General features: G+C 37.7%; 1 protein-coding gene across 4 annotated transcripts in view; it reads right to left on the bottom strand.

The window, feature by feature from the left end:
- Window positions 1-20,808, bottom strand: part of LOC149832923 (uncharacterized) — an 81,694-nt gene that overhangs the window by 25,626 nt on the left and 35,260 nt on the right. For 3 of the 4 annotated variants that reach the window (XM_090012642.1, XM_090012645.1, XM_090012644.1), the window contains exon 5: window positions 6,133-6,219. The exons of the other annotated variant lie outside the window; for it this stretch is intronic. In XM_090012642.1, the coding sequence (XP_089868768.1) occupies window positions 6,133-6,219 (87 nt within the window). The remainder of the gene's footprint in view (window positions 1-6,132; window positions 6,220-20,808) is intronic. 4 annotated transcript variants of the gene reach the window in all.

Here is a 20,808-nt window from a genome sequence, read left to right as displayed (position 1 = left end):
CTCCTATCTGATTGCAGCCTGTTTGATTCAATTTTTTATTGTAGTCACCATTTTTATTCATCCTTTAATTGCAAACAGTTTGCAATCTCTTTGCTTCCAGATTTTTTTTCTCCTTTCCTTTATTGCTATTCTAGTGTTCCCTGTATAACGCCTATAGGCAGATTGTAACAGTTTGCAATCTCGATTCTGAATCCTGCAAAAAAAAAAACTGAAGTTCTCCTGATTACCTGTTCGTTTCTTTCATTCGTTTTGTTTGCTTATTCATTGTCCCATTGATATGGATTACTCATCGTCATCCGGTCCCTCTGCAAATTTCTTGAGTCAGCTCGTTACAGAAAAACTTACTCATTCTAATTTTTTGACTTGGAAGAGGCAAATCCTACCTTTTATACGGAGTCAGGATCTCGATGAACATTTGGATGGTTTAGTTCCTATACCACCACGGCTTATTTTGCAGGAAACCAAGGATGAGAAAGGTGACACAATTACCATTTCCATTAAGAATCCAGAGTATACAGTTTGGAGGAAGCGGGATCAGTCTTTAGTTGCTTATATTACGTCAACACTCTCTCAAGAAGTGTTGGTTACTATTTCAGATGATTGCACTGCGGCGGATCTGTGGAGTAAGCTGTCACAGACTTACTCTCAGATATCAGAATCCCGAGTTATGTTCTTAAAAAATGAATTTCAAAGTTTGAAGAAAGGCTCCATGACAGTCATGGAAAACAACATTTCTGGAGGTCCTAATACGTTTTGTAGTAGGATCATAGCATCGATAACCTTTGTATTCATCTGCATACCCAACAAATCTACACTTGACAGCCTTGTCCCGAAACTTCTCCAGCATGAGATGATTATGAAGCAAAGGGCAGAAGGAAATGAATCAGCTCGTCCTCATTCAGTTTTGGCCATGGACACTTCTGTAGGTTTTGGACGATGGAATGGCGGGCATCAAGGAGGCAGAGGCCGCGGACGTTTTGGGCAGGGAGGACGTGGTATCTTGCCTATACCTAATCTTTCAGGGGGTTTTAACACAAGGAATCAGAGGAGAGTGCCCACTTGTTTCTTATGTAACAAAAGAGGACATGTGAAAGCTGATTGTTGATTCAATCTACAGAATAGAGGAAAAATAAACAAAATTGAAAATAAATCCGCCACTGCTGTGGACACAAAAGGGCCATCCACAGATGTGCAACAACTTTTGTTATCAGCATTGTCACAGATGACGATCAAGCAAAATGAACAAGGCGAATGGTATGTTGATTCAGGTGCCGCCACGCATGTTACGGGTAATGCGGGTAAGTTATCTCACTTATTGCCTTATTTTGAAAAAGGTAGTATAGTTACGGGAGATGGAACTTATCACTCCATTAGTCATACTGGCAATGCACATATCCCTATGTCAAAGTCCTCACTTCACTTGTCCAATGTCCTTCTTGCTCCTAATATTAAAAAGAACATTGTTTCTGTAGCTAAACTTGTTGACGATATGAATTCTTCTGTCGAATTTACTCCCTCTTCTGTTTATGTTAAGCATCTACGAACGAAGGAGACGTTCGCTAAGGGGGAGCGACAAGGAAACATGTACGTCTTCAAGGAGATTCCTTCAGTGTCTTCGTCTTCAGTCCCAGTCCTCCAGTTGAAGTCGTCCAAGCATCCTTCAGTGTCTTCGCCTTCAGAGTCTTTGTTTTTCCCTTCATTAGAAGTTTTTAATTCATCTTATTGTAATAAGCCAGATATTTGGCATAGTCGTTTGGGACATTGTAGTCGGGGTTTCGTTGAAAATCTTGTATCTGATGGTCTCCTTCCAGAGTCTAGTTTATGTTCATTTTTTGCTAATAATAATAAATGTTCTTTATGCGAACTCTGCAAAAGCCATGTTCTTCCTTTTCATATTATAAATAAAAGAGCTTCAAAGCCATTTGAGATTATTTGTTCCGATGTTTGGGGACCCGTACCTATTCCTTCTCTTTCTGGGAGTCGTTACTATGTTGTCTTTATTGATTCCTATTCCCGTTATACTTGGATATATTTCTTAAAACACAAGCATGAAGTTTTTCAAATATTTCGGGAATTACATTCAATGGTCAAAACCAAGTTTGCTTGTGATATTGTGCATTTACAATGTGATGGTGGAGGAGAGTATTCATCGAACGAGTTTATTGCCTTTCTTCGGGATAAAGGAATAAGTCGACAGGTTTCTTGCCCTCATACTCCTCAACAAAATGGGGTTGCAGAGAGGAAACACAGGCATATTGTCGAGAGCGCGATGAGCATGTTACATGATAGCAATGTGCCCGTTAGTCTCTGGACAGAAGTTTTTCACACATCTATTCATATCATAAATCGTCTTCCTATGGCACTTTTGGATCGGAAATCTCCCTATTATACTTTATTTGGGCAACATCCCTCTTACGATGAACTGCGTGTTTTTGGTTGTGTATGTTATGTACATATTGATTCATCTCTGCGAAATAAGTTTCAGGACAAGGCTGTCAAGTGTAGATTTGTTGGGTATGCAGATGAATACAAAGGTTATCGATGCTATGATCCTACTACAAAACGTATTAGGACCTCCAGAAATGTTGTTTTTGACGAACGAAATTTTCAGGTTAATGACTCTGCAGCGTTGCCATCTCGAGAATTAGAAGTATATGATCCATGGATGAGCGCCGATCTTTTTGCTAATACAGGAGAAACATGTCAGACAAATTGTCCTTCCTTCGGCTTGAGTAGGGAATTGAATGACTCACAGATGCATGTTGAATTATCTCCAGTTGTGCCACCCCCAGTAGACCGCTTCTCTGGACAGATATACACTAGACGGGACAAAAATACAGAGCCGAGGAATGTGGAAAGCATCGCCAATGATCCGGCTCAAAGGCCGTCACGCATTAAGCATCCTATTCAACGATGGGTGAGTTATGAGACCATCACCCTTGATTTCCAGTTGTTTATGTCTCAGCTCACAAAAGAGGATGAACCCACTTGTTTTAATCAAGCTCTTCAATCCCGTCATTGGACTGAAGCTATGAATGAAGAAATGGAAGCTCTTCATGAATGCCAGACTTGGGAAATAGTCCCTCGGCCAGAAGGAAAGAATGTAGTTGGCTCAAAATGGGTTTATAAAACAAAGTATAAGCCTGAAGGAAGTATTGACAGATATAAGGCGCGACTTGTTGCTCGAGGATTCACACAACAATATGGTGAAGACTACGATGACACTTTTAGTCCGGTAGTCAAAATGGGTACTATTCGTGTCATCATATCCCTAGCAGTCGATCGAGGTTGGAGCCTTAGCCAGATGGATGTTAAAAATGCATTTTTGCATGGAAGAAGAAGTGTATATGGAGCAACCTCCTGGTTATGCCGAGAAGGATCCTACTGCCTGGGTGTGCAAACTAAGGAAATCTCTGTATGGATTGAAACAGACGTCCCGTTCCTGGTTTGAAAGTTTCTCTATGCAAATTCAGAGTTATGGTTTTAGAAGATGCTCTCTGGATAACTCACTCTTTATTTACCAAAAGGCAGACATTGTTATGCTTCTTCTTATATATGTTGATGACATTGTGATCACTGGGAGCTCAGATAATCATGTGCAAGACGTGAAGCAGTTTTTAATGAAAACTTTCAAGATGAAAGATTTGGGGAGTTGAGGTATTTTCTTGGTGTGGAAGTTGACAGACAACAAGACACATTGACACTCATGCAACAAAAATACACTCTTGACCTTCTGGAAAGAGCCGGGATGACGAATTGCAAACCAGTCAGTACTACTAGTGTATTGCATCAAAGGCTGAGCTCTGAAGATGGTCATCTTTGTGTCAACCCTACAACGTATAGAAGCCTCGTGGGGATGTTACAGTACTTGACCTTCACCAGACCTGATATAGTTTATGCTGTCAATCAGGTATCCCAGTTTATGCATGCTCCAACGGAGGGTCATATGGAAGCTGTGAAGCGCATTCTACGCTATTTAAAAGGAACTATAGGAGACAGACTTGTTTATCGCAAGAACGATAATCTGCATAAAGGACATGAACTCATCACTTATACAGACGCAGATTGGGCAGGGGATCCAGATGAGAGACGATCTGTCTCTGGATATTGTGTATATATTGGACACAATTTAGTGTCCTGGAGCAGCAGAAAACAAAAGGCAGTTGCACGATCGAGTACAGAGGCTGAATACAGATCGATGGCTGCAGGCACGGCAGAAGCCACATGGATTAGACACTTATTGAGTGACCTTGGAGAGACAATTATTGGATCATTTCTTTTATGTGACAATCAAAGCGCAATAAACATTGCATGTAATCCTATCCAGCATAGCAGAACGAAGCACATTGAGATTGATCAACATTTCATACGGCAGAAAGTCGAGATGAAGGAGATAGAACTACGCCATGTTCGAACAGAAGATTAAGTGGCAGACCTGTTTACCAAGGGGTTAACAGGACGTCAATTTTGGCTATTGAAGAGCAAGTTGTACATGCTCCAAAATCACGTACAACTTGAGGGAGGGTGTTAAAATATAGTTTTGCGTATGGATCTGGATCCAGATCCATACGCATGGCATGTTAAATGACACATGCTAAATATTGCTTCATTAATGGCATCCTTGTAATATATCTCTGATATTACAAGGATCATTGTATATCCTTTTTGTTTTATAAAGGCTAGGGCTTGGAGGTCGAGCCATGATGTGCCGCCCCAGCCGATTCTGCAACTCCTCTCTCTCTCTCTCTCTCTCTCTCTCTATATATATATATATATATATATACTTTTCTGTGAAGCTGAACATACGAAATCTGATACTCCCCTCGAAGGCCCATTCTCCAAGACCGTCCCACAGTGAGTCTCTGTGTCTCCTCGCATGTCGCGTCTGTAAGTGCCGCTTGGCCAACTTATGAATAGAAGTTGTATTTCTTGGACATTGTGCTTTCGCCCTTTCGGTTGCTTGCTCGGTGTCTTGTCACACCACCTTGTGTACTTGTTTGTTTGCTTGCAGGTTGCTCGTGCCCATTGGTGATTGCCTGCGACACTGCTTGCCTTTATGGCTTCACGTGTGGTCGTCCCTCCTGGGTTGTTGCTGGCCCACGAGCCTCTAGCCTCGATAGCTTCCTCCCAAGTGCTGTGAGCACTAATTGGGCATCCGCACTTACACGGTAGCCTTGAAGAGTTGTCGCCCACACTTCACTTTCGCTCCTCGGTGCCGCCTCTCGACGCACCGCCTCACGTTGCTCCAGCACGCTGCTTCCGTTGTACAAGCTTGCTAGTCTGCATCCTAGGCGTTGCACGGTCCTCAGCAAAAAGACCATGACAACCGGCTTGTGTGCATCCCTAGGTAATGCCTTTCAAAATTGGTTCCATAAAGTAAAAAGGCAGCTTTTCGAATCCTTTGATAAAAACAGGGAACAGTGCAAGGCAGTCAATACTTTTTCAAAGGTAATCATTAATTATCAAGACAAATCGACTGAGTTCCTCTGTCTTACCAGATTTCAGGTTGGACTTGAATTTTACTTTATGAAACAGATTTAGATTTTGTTAGGGTGTTCCTATGTTTGACTCCAAATCCAAATCGGACTCTGTTAAGGTGTATCTTACCAGACATCCCTACCAAGAATTTCCAAAAGTAAAACTAATAAATGTGTCATTTATCTTTATAAAATCATAATAATGCACATGGCAGTGATAATTAATGCATGAAACCACCAAAGTGAATTTTGAATTTGTCAGGGGCAAAAATCTGTGGTGAACTTATTAACGTTCATGAAAGGTTGTGGAAGCTAACTCTGTATATGAGGAAGAGTGAGAAACAGAAGTACAATGTATTACACTATTAAGCCAGAACACCTTTATTGTCCAGCTAACTTCCTAAAAAATGAAATATTTTAATAATTATGGTGGCGAGCTCGCTTTGGGGCATTATGGTGGAAGCTAACAACTCCGTACATGAGGAAGAGTGAGAAACAGAAGTAGAATGTATTACACTACTAAGCCAGAACACTTTTATTGTCCAGCTAACTTCCTACAAAATGAAATCTTTTAATAATTATGGTGGCGAGCTCACTTTGGGGCATTATGGTGGTGAACTCACTTTTCAAAAAATCTACCAGTTCAACATTTTACCTGTCGCCGTGATATTTTAGTTGCAGGGCCTTCTCTTCTCAAGTCAATGTCCACAGTAATATCTCCTGTTGCTCTGCCCAAAGATACCTACAAATTCAGCACCATTTGTCCCCCAGTCAAGCCACAAAACTTTTTGTCTTAGATACTGCAAAACTTGTATCAGCAAAAGAGCTAACAAAGTGTGTAAAGAAAGCAAAACTCTGATTTTTGTCTAAGCGCACCCACTTGTTTACTAATGTACCAAGTGTCAATGCTGTTAAAGTTAATTTTCAACTCAACATCACTTCTCTAGCAATAAAACTAATACACAACAGTGTAATCTACTTCAACTCAACCATTACATCTCAAGAAATAAAACAACATAGCAGTAGACCAAGATTAGACAACAATAGCAATCTACTAGAACGGGATTTGTCCACTTTAAAATAGAAAAGTGTTGAATTTTGGAGATATATATATATATATATATATAGAGAGAGAGAGAGAGAAAGATTAGAATAATTCAGCTAAATTCACATAAGTACCAAAAAGAAGAAAAACAACTATGGAAGAGCTAACAAGCTCGTAGTTCCCCATTGATGTCCAAAAAGTCAAGCACAAGACTGGTTTTCCAAAAAGATGCTTAAAAACTCCAATAAAGTATGTGGAAACCATTCATTATTCTTTTTTCTGAAAAAAACCATTCAAATTCTGTTTTTTAATAGGCAACCATTCAAATTATTAATCACTATGAAAATCTTATTAAAATATTCATAAAGCACATGGAAACCCAAATACTCAGGACCTTAGGCATGCATTCCCTTTGACCTCAGCTGTCATTATTCTTTTGAAAAACTATTCAAATTCTTAATCAATATGAAATCTTTTTTAAATAATATACTCAAGTCATAAAAGTTACTACACTGAAAACCTCCCCATCCTCCTAGTTACCAACTTCCCATATTATGCAGGAGGGAAATGATAGACCAAGATTGATCTACTAGACCTACCACTTTTACAGCACGCCAGAAACTTCTATGTAACAAAGGAATAGATGGCAAGAAGAGCTCATGGCTTTTTCTTTTTCCTTCTCAAACTCAAGGAGAAACTAAAAAAATAAAACTCGATACAAATTCATTAATCAGATGTCAAGATCCCCATAGCAAGATAAATATATTTGCAGTACATTTATTTAGCCCTAGTAAAATATTCCATATGCAGTTCTCGAAAAGATATGTTTAACAGAATCAATAAGATACCATTCACTGTTTGCTTTGAAGATGATTATTTTCCTGTCACAATGAATCCTGGAGTGGAGAACTGACCTTTACACCAATAAATGACAGCCAGTTTAGCTAGTTTCTGCATCAGTGCTTACCAACACTGCATGTGCTTGTCCTAGCCATCAAGTACCAAACAATTTAATGGTTTTTCTAATGTAGTTGAATTTGATTTTTCTTTATTAACAATACTTTATCTTTTGACTAAGAGAAATTCCATAGAGACTCACCTAGCACCGCGATCATGGCACATCTCTAGAAAATGCAACTGTCTCCAGACCCACAATCAAAGACTGACGCCATAGGCCATACCTACTTATAAAACATGAGATCACCTTCTAGCCAATCACATACTTTCATGGGAACAAAGCATTGTGACTGTCATACTTCAGGTGGCATCCCCGTGTCAGAAAATGACGAGAGAGGAGAGAGAGGCTCTGATGGCTGCTGAAGAAAACCCAATTGGGTCTGCAGTTCTTGCTTTACATTAAGTATACACACGTACAGAAATTAGGGTACGAAAATACCCATCACATAATATACTAAAATTACAACATGCCATTAATGAACATGTGTTTAAATAAAGAAAATAAATTGGGTCTGGACTCTGGATCCTGAGATCCAGGCCCAGTCGTAAATGAGGATGTCTTTTCACCCTCCCTCAAGTTGTACATGGTTTTGAATCATGAACTTGCCTTTTAACATCCAAAATTTGTCCTTGATTAGTCCTTTTGTAAACAAGTCAGCAACTTGATCAGCAGTCCGAACGTATTTTGGTTCAATTTCTTTTTCTTCGACCTTCTGTCTTACAAAATGTTGATCAATTTCAATATGCTTAGCACGACTGTGGTAGATAGGATTGAATGACATGTTGATAGCACTTTGATTGTCACACAAGAGAACACATTTAGAAATCGATTCTCCTACTTCTGTCAACAGGTGTCTGATCCATATTACTTCGGCTGTAGCAGCTGCCATTGATCTATATTCAGCTTCTGTGCTTGACCTGGCTATGGCCTTTTGTTTCCTACTATTCTAGGAGACAAGATTTAAGCCAATGAAAACACAGTATCCTGAGACTGACCTACGATCATCTGAATCTCCTGCCGAATCTGCATCTGTGTAAGTAAGAAGTACATGTATGTGATGGCCATGCATACTCTTTCTGTACAAAAGATCATCTCTAATAGTTTTCTTCAAATATCGAAGAATGCGTTTAACAGCTTCCATATGCCCAATATGTGGTTCATGCATGAACTGAGATACCTGATTGACAGAATAGACAATGTAAGGCCGAGTGAAGGTAAGATACTGAAGCATTCCTACTATCCTGCGATATCTTGTGGGTCCTCATACAAATCTCCATCTTGGAAACTGAATTTCTGATGAAGTACACTGGGTGTGCTTAGAGGCTTGCAATCTGTCGTACCTGCCTTGCTAAGAACATCAACGGTATACTTGTGTTGAGTAAGTGTCATGCCTTCGGGAGTCCTGTCAACTTCTACTCCAAGAAAGTATCGCAGCTTACCAAGATCTTTCATCTTGAATCTATGGTTCAGAAGTTCTTTAACATGTTCAATATGTTCATTAGAGTTGCATGTAATGATAATGTCATCAACATATATCAATAACAGGTAACTATATATTTGCATTTGAATATGAAAAGAGAGTGGTCAAGAAGAAACCGACTAAAGCCATATTTTTCAACTTCAAGTGAAAAATTGTCAAACCAAGATCGAGAAGCCTGCTTCAGACCATATATAGCTCTCTTTAACTTGCACACGTATTCTTTAGAGTTCTCTTCTGCATACCCAGTGGGTTGCTTCATGTATGCTTCCTCCTTCAGAGTTCCAAGTAGAAAGGTATTTTTCACATACAGTTGGCTGAGAGTCCACTGATGTTCAACAGCCAATGATAGTATGATACGGATAGTGCCCATTTTCACGACTGGACTGAAGGTCTCATCATAGTCTTGTCCTTGCTCCTGTGTGAAGCCTTTGGCAACCAGTCTAGCCTTGTATCGCTCGATAGTACCATTTGGCTTATACTTTATCTTATACACCCACTTTGACCCAACCACATTTCGATTGTGTGGTCTCGGAACTATATTCCAAGTGCCACATTCATGAAGAGCCTCCTCTATTTCTTCGTTTATGGCTTTAATCCATCTCTTAGAATTTATTGCTTGATAAAATGTTGTGGGTTGATCTTCCTTCCCCAAAGAGGCTAAGAAGAGTTGAAAATCCATCGTGAAGTTCTCATAACTAATCCACCTATCAATTGGATGTCAAGATCGGGTAGACCTTCTGTGAACAGGTGATTGAATGAAAACAGAAGGAAAATTCTGCTCTTGATTAGAGTTGAGAGGTATCTCCTTCTCACGTCTAGAATAAACAATGCCTTTATACCTTTTGGGGGCCGACAGTGGTTCAGAAATCATGCTTTCCTGAGTTCTTTGCACAGCAGTAGATATGTTTCCCTCATCTCTTTGATTACATTCAGAAGAACAAACATCATCAATACTAGAAAAGATATCTGAGTTCAACCAAGGATGATAACTTCAATTTCTGGAGGAGTGTTAGCATTATGACCAAAATTTGATTCGTCAAACACAAGCTCACGGGATCATAGCATCTGTAGCCTTTGTAATCATCAGCATACCCAACAAATCTGCACTTTAAGGCCTTATCCTGAAACTTGTGTTGCATTGAACTGTCAACATGAACATAACAGACACACCCGAATACACACAAATCATGATAGTTTGGATGCAAACCATGCAAAGAGAAATAGGGTGATTTGTTTTTCAAGATGTTCATGGGCAATCGATTTATGACATAGACTGTTATATAAAAAGCATCTGCCCAAAAGGTAATTGGAATATTACTATCATGCATCATGCTCATTGCACTCTTGACAATATGGTGATGCTTTCGTTCAACAATTCCATTTTGTTGAGGTGTATGAGGGCAAGACACCTCTCTACTTATCTCATTTGTCTGGAGGAAACTAATAAAGTCATTTGAAGAGAATTCACCCCCTCTATCACATTGGAAACAAATGATATTCTCAGAAAATTGATTTTGAACAAAGGAATGAAAATTCTGAAATACCTTGAAGGTTTCAGATTTACTTTTCATAAAGAATATCCATGTATATCGAGAGTAGCTATCAACAAAAATCAGATAATATCTAGTGCCAGACACTGAAGAAACTGGAGCCGGACCCCAAACATCAAAACATATAATTTCAAATGGTCTTAAAGCTCTTTTATTAATAGAATGAAATGGAAGAACATGACTCTTACACTGAAGACAACTAGAACATTTTTTGTTATTGACACTTAAATCCAGACTTGACTTGGGAATAAGACTACTTGAAATAAGTTTATCAATAAAACGATTAATACAATGACCCAGACGACCATGCCAAAGATTTGGCTCAATACATTCAGAAAGATTAAGAACATTGTCAGGAGGAATTGAAGATGATGATGTGAGCTTCAAGATGGAGTCAGCAGGCTGAACACGTGAGGAAGGATTCTTTTGGAACACATACATATTCCCTTGATGTTTTCCTTCAGCGAACGTTTCCCTCGTGTGAAGGTCCTTAACACAAACAGAAAAAGGATTAAACTCAACTGAAGCATTAATGTCATCTACAAGCTTAGAGACAGAAATAATATTTTTCTTGATATTAGGAGCATGAATGACATTTGAAAGAGCAAGAGAAGAGTTGGACATAGGAATTACAGAATTTCCAATGTGCGAAATATGGTGGTGAGACCCATCTCCAGTGACTATATTATTTCTACCAACATAAGGAACAAGATTTAGGAGCTTACCAACATCACCAGTGACATGAGTCGCTACACCAGAATCAACATACCAAGTGCCTTGATCATTCTGTTTGATATTCAATTCAGCCAAGGCAGATAATAACAGTTCTTTGACTTCTCCACTATTCTTCAATGTATTTGTTCCCTTCCTTGTCTCCAATTGCTTTCCTCTATTTTGCGGATTAAACCAGCAATTTGCCTTTATGTGTCCCTTTTTGTTGCAAAGAAAGCAAGTAGGTATGATTCTTTGCCTTTGCAGATTAGGAGGCATACTGGGAGTAGGTAATATTCCACGAGCTCCTTATCCATTCCTCTCTTGACCTCCCCTTTCTCGAGATTCATACCTGCTACATCCTCGACCATAGTTAACTCCTGTGGCAAGAACATTGTGTGCTCCAATGGGGTTGTGATTACCTTCAGAAAATCCTTTCAAAGTCATCTCATATTGTAAGAGCTTAGCACGAAGATCTTCAAATGTAGGCAAGTCTGGCAAACACAGCAATGAAGTAACCATCATATGATAATCGGATCTCAGCCACTCAAAGTTTGTTGCACCATATCTTTGTCACCGACCGTGCAACCTACAATAGTCAACTGATCTGCGATAGTTTTCATTTTGTTTAAATACTCCATGACAGTCATGGAATCCTTTCTCAGCATATGAAATTCTTTCTTTGAAAATAAAACTCTAGCCTGAGAAACTTGAGAATGTCTAAACAAGACGATCCCATAACTGCATAGTTGTGCAATCATCTGGGATTGCCACAAGCACTTCCTGTGACAGGGTGGAAGTGATGTAGGCAACCAAAGCCTGATCTCGCTTCATCCAGGATATATATTCTGGATTTCTGACAAAAGTAATGGAAGTGTCACCCTCCCCAGTCTTGCCATCTTGTGATATGAACTCTGGAGGAACAGAAACAGAGTCATTTAGATGTCCAGAAAGATCCTAACTTCTTATGAATGGGATGATTTGTCTTTTCCAGGTGAGAAAATTAGAGTTGTTTAGTTTTTTAGATACAAGTTGGCTACGAAAGTTGGAAGAAAGGCCAGATTGAGAAGCAAAAAAAGAATCCATAGGCAATTGAAGGGGAAAGCAAGACAGAATGAGAAACAAGGAACAAAAGAAGTAAAAGAGCAACAAATAAAAGTCAGAACCAAGACGAAGTTTCAGAGAACTCGACTACCTTTTTTTTTTGCAGACCAACCCGAGACAGAAACCAAGGTTATGTAATAAACTGATCTGAATAAAGATCAGTCAATGAAATGCAAAACAGAAACACGTTATTTGAATATAACGTGTTTTTTTAATGCAAAGAGGAATAAAAAGAAAAGGAGGGATATGATATTTTACTCAAATCTAAATCTGACCTTATTTTTCTAAAGAAAATGAGTAACAATATGGACGTGATGTGAAAAGAAAATGAAATCACGTCAAACAGTATGAGATTAGATGTGAAAAGACTAAATAGGATAACGAGTAAGAAATAGATGCAGATTCAGACTTTAGAAATAGAAAGAGATTAACGAAATAGATTGACACCAGGCACTGTTGGAGAAACTTCGGGGTGAGAAGGATATTTTTTCCTGGTGAGAGAAAGAAGTGGGCATTAAAGTAGACCCAACTGAAATTTCAAGAAGAGCCTCTGTTGTTGCTGAATCAAGGATAGATGATTTAGAGAAGGAGATACAGAGGCAAACTGATGAAAGAAATCTGCTGGAAATTAAACTAGAAGATGCTGCAAAGGAATATGAGAGATTCAAGAGAAAGGAAAAGAGGAATACCTTGAAAGAAGACCTTAGATAGGAACACGGCTCTGATACCATGTCAGAAAATGGCAAGAGAGGAGAGAGAGGCTCTGATGGCTGCCGAAGAAAACCCAATAGGGTTTGTTGTTCTTGCTTTACATTAAGTATACACACGTACCGAAATTAAGGTACGAAAATACCCATTACATAATATACTAAAATTACAACATGCCATTAATGAGCATGTGTTTAAAACTTTAAATAAAGAAAACAAATTGGGTCTGGATCCTGAGATCCAGGCCCAGTCGTAAATGAGGACGTCTTTTCACCCCATAGTAGTCCATCTCCATGGTAATAACCATGAACTGCAAAGTGATCATGTTCGTGTGGCTCACCACCAATTTCAAGGAGACCTGGAGCAAACAAACCTACACTCACTTGGACCAACCTCAATTATCTGGCAACCTTTGGCACTGTGACCATGCTCTAAAGCCTAACAAGGGGTTTCACTTCTTCACTGGTCTTATAGGTGCTTATGTTGTGCATAACACTAGGAAGGATGCACCATTTGATGCTCCATCTGGTGAATTTGACAAGCACCTAGTCATCTTTGTGTGATAGCATGTAATGGATACTAGTGCCCGTGGACATATTTGTACTATATGGGCAATTGTATTGTTTTTATTATTTTCAGGGTCATTTTTACTTTTGTCATGTCCTTTTATTTCCTGTCAAATAATGTGCTGATGAAAGGCACTTTGGTCCAGTTTGTAAAGAAGGGCCTTAACAAAGAGGTCAGTGTGAAAGTATCTCCAACAAGATACTAATATCAAGACCTTAATATTCTTGATATTGAACCCACCACGAAAGCACAATAAGAACACTTTAGAACACTTGTGCACAAAAAGCACAACCCACAAATAACTCACAAATGCACAAAGGCATAAAATAATGGAATCAATTTATTGAGAACTTGGGCTTTGACTCAAAGCCATAAGAAAATACAAAGGGGAGAACCCCTATTTATAACATCACTAAAGGGGGCCTTGGAGGGGCTCCACCCATAGTCGTTGGAGCCCCTCCAACGGTCACAAATGTGACCGTTGGAGAGGGCCCAACGACTATGTTGGTGGGCCCCCCAAGGTACCTTTTTGGTATTCATCCAAAAAGAAATAAAAAGAACAAAAAGAAAAATAAAAATAAAAGGAAAATAATTACAGTCACATCCAAAAAGTGAATGTGCGCAAAAATAGGGAAAAGACTAAACTACCCTTATGACAAAACAAATAGAAATATATATATTTTATATATATATTTGAGTAGATACATATACATATATATTAATATATGTATATGTATTACCATATATATATAAAATATATATATTACATTATATGATTATGTACATAATTTAACAGTCAGTACTTATACATATAAGAGGATTAGCCCTAATGTAAGAGACTAATCCTTTTCCCCTCCACTGACATCCACTCTTTGCAGCTGCATATATGGTATCAAAGCTTGGTTGAGACACTAGGAGGGATCGAAATCAACACCAGAAACTAGATAAAGGAAGAACAGAGGTTGATCTTCAAGCTAAACTTAGAGATTTTTGTCAGGCATAATATGATGGGTTGACATTGTTAAAAGATTGTAATGTACGTATATAATATATATAGTCCCTAGAATATGAGAACTGAAGAATGTGAGAACCAGTCAGAACTGGTTTTCACCATCAGATCAGATTTGATCCAACGGTGAAGACCAGTGCTGACTGGTTCTCAAATTTCAAATTGAACAGTGTCTGGCCCGTCCTCTCTCTCTCTCTCTCTCTCTAGCACCAGAGTTCTCTCTCCCTCCCTCAGGCGATGACAACCTCTCTCTCGCTCGCTCTCCCTCCCTCCCTCCCTCCCTCAGGAGATGACTAAAGCCCTCTATCTCTCAGGCGACGATGGTGCAGTCTCTCAGGCGACGGATCATGTCAGTTTTCTCCTCTCTCTCTATTTATATCCCTCTCTCTCCTGGATTCGCCTCCGGATTTCTCCACCAGGCGACCCCTAAAACTCTGCAATGCCTACAACTTCGGGAAAGGAAGTGATCCCTTCTCCGCCTTCTTCGATGACTCCAAGGACCCGATCGGCCCCAACTAACTAGCGCTCCATGGCGATCGGGTTCCTCTGCCTCATCCCATGAGGAAGACCCAAATTTTGGGTGGTTCCACATAGACAAGAATCTGGGTGTTTCAGAAAAGCCTAGACTTTGGGGATTCAGAGACCTCAAGGTTTTTCAAATTTCAGGACCAACCGGATTTTTGGTGTTCCCTGAAGACCCAGAATAAGGTGTTTTGGGATATACAGTAGAATTTGGAGGGTTCCGACAGATCTTCATGTTAGAAAGTATGCGAAAATGAATTACAATAATGCATTCATAAGGTCCAACATTGGACAAACACAACCCCACAATGGGGAATAACAAAATGGTCCACTAAGGAACACCACGATAAGCCTACGAAGAGGCATAAGTTGCATATGCTTTATTGAATGAGGGCCTAAAAGGCCATACCTTACATGGAGGAATACCCCTCTATTTATACACAAAGGAGTGAGAGAAAGAGTGAGAGAGAGAGAACATTGGGAGGCCCAAAAGGGGACTCGTTGGGCCCCCAACGGTCACATTTGTGACCGTTGGGGGTCCAACGACTCCTTTGGTTGGGACCCCCAATGCAATGTATTAAATGCATTTTACAATAAATGAAAAATAAAAAGGAAAAAGAAAATGTAAAATAAAATACATGTAAAAAAATGTAAAAAGACTAAAATGCCCCTAATGGGCAGAATTACAAAAATACCCTTTATCGGGTATGATGAGATAAATACATATATATGTATATATACATATATATTATATATGATTACATATATTTTACACCCCCCCCCCCCCTCAAACTTTGCGTGGGGATAACGAGAAGTTTGAAGATACAAAAAGAGGGTTTCAGTCTTCAAAAAAATATTCAATGGAAGTCATCAACATTATAGCACATGAAAGAACTTTGCATCTGTCAACCTTTAACTGTCTTTAATGATCATCCCCAAGCTCCTTTCACGATTTATCATAGATGCTTCATTCATCCCATCTTGAAGATCTTGTGGAATAAGCCAAAAGAACTCCAAGTAAAAAGTACCTTCGTATCTTAATCAAATAAGAGATCAAAAAAATGGATAATAGACCATAACATTGATTAAGGACAATGATTCAAAAAATATTTTATGCATTTTGATTGAGTATTTATGCAAAACATGAATTAACCTTAAACATTGTTAAAACACACTAAGTTCTTGAAGAAAGATAAGTGCACAAAGGCCACACTAAGAACATTTGACCAAAAATATCTCCAAGAACCATGTAAAAATGCCTTCAAAGATGTGCACTTCAAGCACCAACACCATAAAGGAATATGTGTGCAAAGACACACCAAGAACACTTGAATAAAAGTACCCAAAGGTACAAAGGGGACACTCACAAATGCAAAAGATTGAATTTCTTAGAATAGGTGAGCACTAAGGCTCCCAAAATCATTCTTACAAAGGGTTTTATCAATATTTGGAAGTAAGGAGTGTGTGCACGGAGAACACTCACAAGTGCACAAAGAAACACAAAATATGAAATTTGTATTAAGATCAAGTAAAAAATTTCATGCATTAGAAATATATCTAAGAAGACAATGTTCACTTAAGAACAAATTGCTCCCAAGGGAATGTGTACAAGAGCATACGAAAGAAAGCATGTTTAACACACATAGATCACCAACAGGGAGACATTTTATCAACAAACGATGAGTTAATGATTTCTCTCACATCTTAGAGAGAGGAAATTCTATGCCAAACAAATGTTATATGTGAACTTGCAAGGATATGATCTAAAAAACATCTGCCCAAGAGTCAAGAGCATAAAAGGAGTGTATAAAACACAAAATTTCAAAAAGATTTAAGTCCACTTAAGAGGCAAAATAATGAGTGTTATTATAGTAGAGAACCTTACACATTTAGGAACATCTCACTCAAATGATTGCAATTACAAAAAACTCATTTTGCATATCAAATACAAAGGTGGTCAAAACCATAAGCACTTACTATGCAGATTAAATGCCAAAAAATCAATTTGATTTTAAAATATGCATATTAATGATATGATTCACTTGTATCTTTAAAAGAAAAAATATGAATGAAATTTCACAAATTTCAACAATAGTTCATCCACTACAAGCAACTACCTCATTAGTCCTCCAAAACCCACAAATCAAGTGTATAAGCTACTAGAACAAGAATATAATCATAATGTCATTAAAGGCCGAAATACACACACAAAAATGTGTATAAACACCTCTTGTCTACATGTAATAATACTTGAAATGAGTGTATCAACGACAAGAACAAGAAAATACACGCTAATATGGACCAAAAGCATCTCTTGTCCTCGTAAAAAAACACTCAAAATCAAGTATATTCAGCTACTAGAACAAGAATATCAAGCCAACCATGGGCTAAAACAAATACATCTCTTGTCTACATAAAATGGCACTTGAAATGAGTGAAAGAAGTCAACCATGGGCATACATCTCAGCGACTAGAACAAGGACACAAATGTCAACATGGACTAAAATCACACACCATGGTGTGAATCAACGTGCCTTATCTACATAATAATAACACTCAAGACAAGTGTGTTCAGCTACTAGACCAAGAGAACAAAGCCAACAAAGGGCTACCAACACACAAAGGTGTAATAAAAATCTTGTCTACATATGTTGACACTTAGATAAGAGTTATAAAAGGAGAAGACTTTTGAGGCAATAAGACTTGTAATGACAAACATTTAACATATTATCAATTTCAATATATCTTAAAACACTTATGGTTTCAAACTTTAGACATCCATCACATGTATACGTAATTAAGAGCATCCATAACAAAATCAATGGCCAAAATAAACGAGTGACACACTCATAATTAGAAATCACATAACAAGTCATTTTAGAGTCAAACTACAAGTTGACAATCTAAAATGACATAACATGAGGTGCACATAACTCACCTCAACAAACATCTCTAATATAACAATAATAAGGCCAAACAAATGAAGCATTAAATAACAACATGTGATGGACAAATATAAATGCCATAAAAAGGCAATAAACACTTAAGGGAATCATTTTCCAAATAGAAGTTTTTACAAAGAGGACCGATTAAAAATCGAATCAAAGATCTAATATAATCAATCACAACAATATGTCTCATAACAACAATTTTGCGTAAACACGAATTATGCTTAATCATGATCAATTCTTTAATTTATACGAAAAAAGACTTACCATGAAACATTAAGCAAATAATGCATATGAAATTTATATATCATGTAAGAAGAGGAAGCTCACGAAAGCTCTCATAATACAACATGCTAAAAAAGGCATACATAAAATAGAGAAAATATCTTATTAAAGTGGGATAGAGCTCACACAAGAAGATGATTTTGAATGCAATAGGTTTAATAATGAACCAATAAACATGCACATAAAGTGCGAGTACACACACCCACTAAGGGATGAAGCCAAAAGAAGGTTATGAAATCATTTATCATAATGCAATCATATTTTAGAAAACATTGAGTTATCATGTGATGAAGCAAGGTGGTCTTCCACAAATGTTCTTCGAACACTCAATAGGAGGTGTCTAAAAGACACTTTAAGCAAAACCCATAAAAAGGGTAAAAGAAGAACAACACACATGAATAAACAATTTTATTTATGTAAAAGAATGCTTAAAAAGCATTACAAAACGGTTATCAAAATGTATTCACGACCAGTGTTGTGAGAGGTGTACGCCTCAATACCTGAAGCGTACGCCTCAGAGGCGAAGCGCACGCTCAAGGTACTGAGGCGTTGCAGTGATACGCCTAAGGTAAATATAAAAAAAATATGATTATGAGCATTAAACAAAGGTCGTTCTGAACTTCTGATGCAGTCGAATACGCATTAAATTCAATCCATTAACATCCCTACAAAAATGCCACATATTTTTACGATATTTTAGATACACCACGGATACTTGAGAGGCGTACGCCTCAGAGGCGAAGCGCAGGCTCAATGCCTCGCTTCGCCTCATCGCATTTAACAACCTTGTTCACGACAATCTAGAGATGAAAAATCTAGAACCATTCTCAAACATTGAGAACATCTTAATGCTATCAATTGTAATACAAAAATACATATTTTCAAAAGATGACACAAGAGAGTTTTAACAAGGAACCAAGGCATATGCATAGATAAAAGAAACAATATGAGAGACTAAGTGCATGCATTCTCATAGAAAACGCACTCATGCAATAATTAAAGCCATATGTCCCATAAAATAAACATGCTTTCAATCAAGTTTAAGCATATATGCAAATGATTATATAAAATTTTACATTTTTAAGCATGTAACGAATCGAGAATTTCAAACATGAATACGCATGTCTATCAAGGATGAAATACAAATTGTATTTTGACGATTATCATATATATATATATATATATATATGTGTGTGTGTGTGTGTGTGTGTGTGTGTGTGAAAAACAAGTTTATATTTTATAAAATAAGACATCATTATCAAATCATTAAGATAAGACAATGATTGACGAAACATCTAGAATAAATAATTCATGGTTATATATATATATATATATATATATATATATATATACATATATATATATGCATATGTATATATATATATATTAGAGTTATTTTCAAAAAAAGGCTTCAAGATTCAAAACATACTACATATATCTAGTTTCCTTAAATAAGTTCAATGATGGTTAAAATACTATTTTAGAAAAAACCATACATTTCCTTTCAAAACATACTATATATATATATATATATTCAATGGTAGAAAAAAAATAAGTGTTTTTCTCATGTGTAATGCATGGGCTAAATACTTGAAAAATGTAAGAATACATGCCAAGTAAACACAAGTAGAAGGAAGAGAGACAAGAGATAACAAACGCTTCATCAAAACATAGAGAAAGAAAAGAGGTAACAAAAACTTCACCACTTTTTCGATTTTTTGTACATCACACTTTCCGATACACCGAAGGACTAGCTTGATTATAACCGTGCTCTGATACCATGTTAGAAAGTATGTGAAAATGAATTACAATAATGCATAATGCATTCATAAGGTCCAACATTGGACAAACACAACCCCACAATGGGGAATAACAAAATGGTCCACTAAGGAACACCACAATAAGCCTACGAAGAGGCATAAGTTGCATATGCTTTATTGAATGAGGGCCTAAAAGGCCATACCTTACATGGGGGAATACACCTCTATTTATACACAAAAGAGTGAGAGAAAGAGTGAGAGAGAGAGAACATTGGGAGGCCTAAAAGGGGACTCGTTGGGCCCCCAACGGTCACATTTGTGACCGTTGGGGGTCCAACGACTCCTTTGGTTGGGACCCCCAATGCAATGTATTAAATGCATTTTACAATAAATGAAAAATAAAAAGGAAAAAGAAAATGTAAAATAAAATACTTGTAAAAAATGTAAAAAGACTAAAATGCCCCTAATGGACAGAATTACAAAAATACCCTTTATCGGGTATGATGAGATAAATACAAATATATGTGTATATATACATATATGTATATATGATTACATATATTTTAACACTTCATTCTTTGAGCCACGGGGTAAAACCAGATTTTGAGTTTTTACAAGAAGACAGATTATGGGTGCTTCAGAAATCCTAGATTTTGGGGCTTTTAGAGAAACCCAAAATGTGGG

Source organism: Nuphar pumila, chromosome 7, assembly GCF_984573655.1.
Source record: "Nuphar pumila chromosome 7, dmNupPumi1.hap1.1, whole genome shotgun sequence".
Taxonomy (NCBI): domain Eukaryota; kingdom Viridiplantae; phylum Streptophyta; class Magnoliopsida; order Nymphaeales; family Nymphaeaceae; genus Nuphar; species Nuphar pumila.
This window is presented reverse-complemented; position numbering and strand designations above follow the sequence as displayed.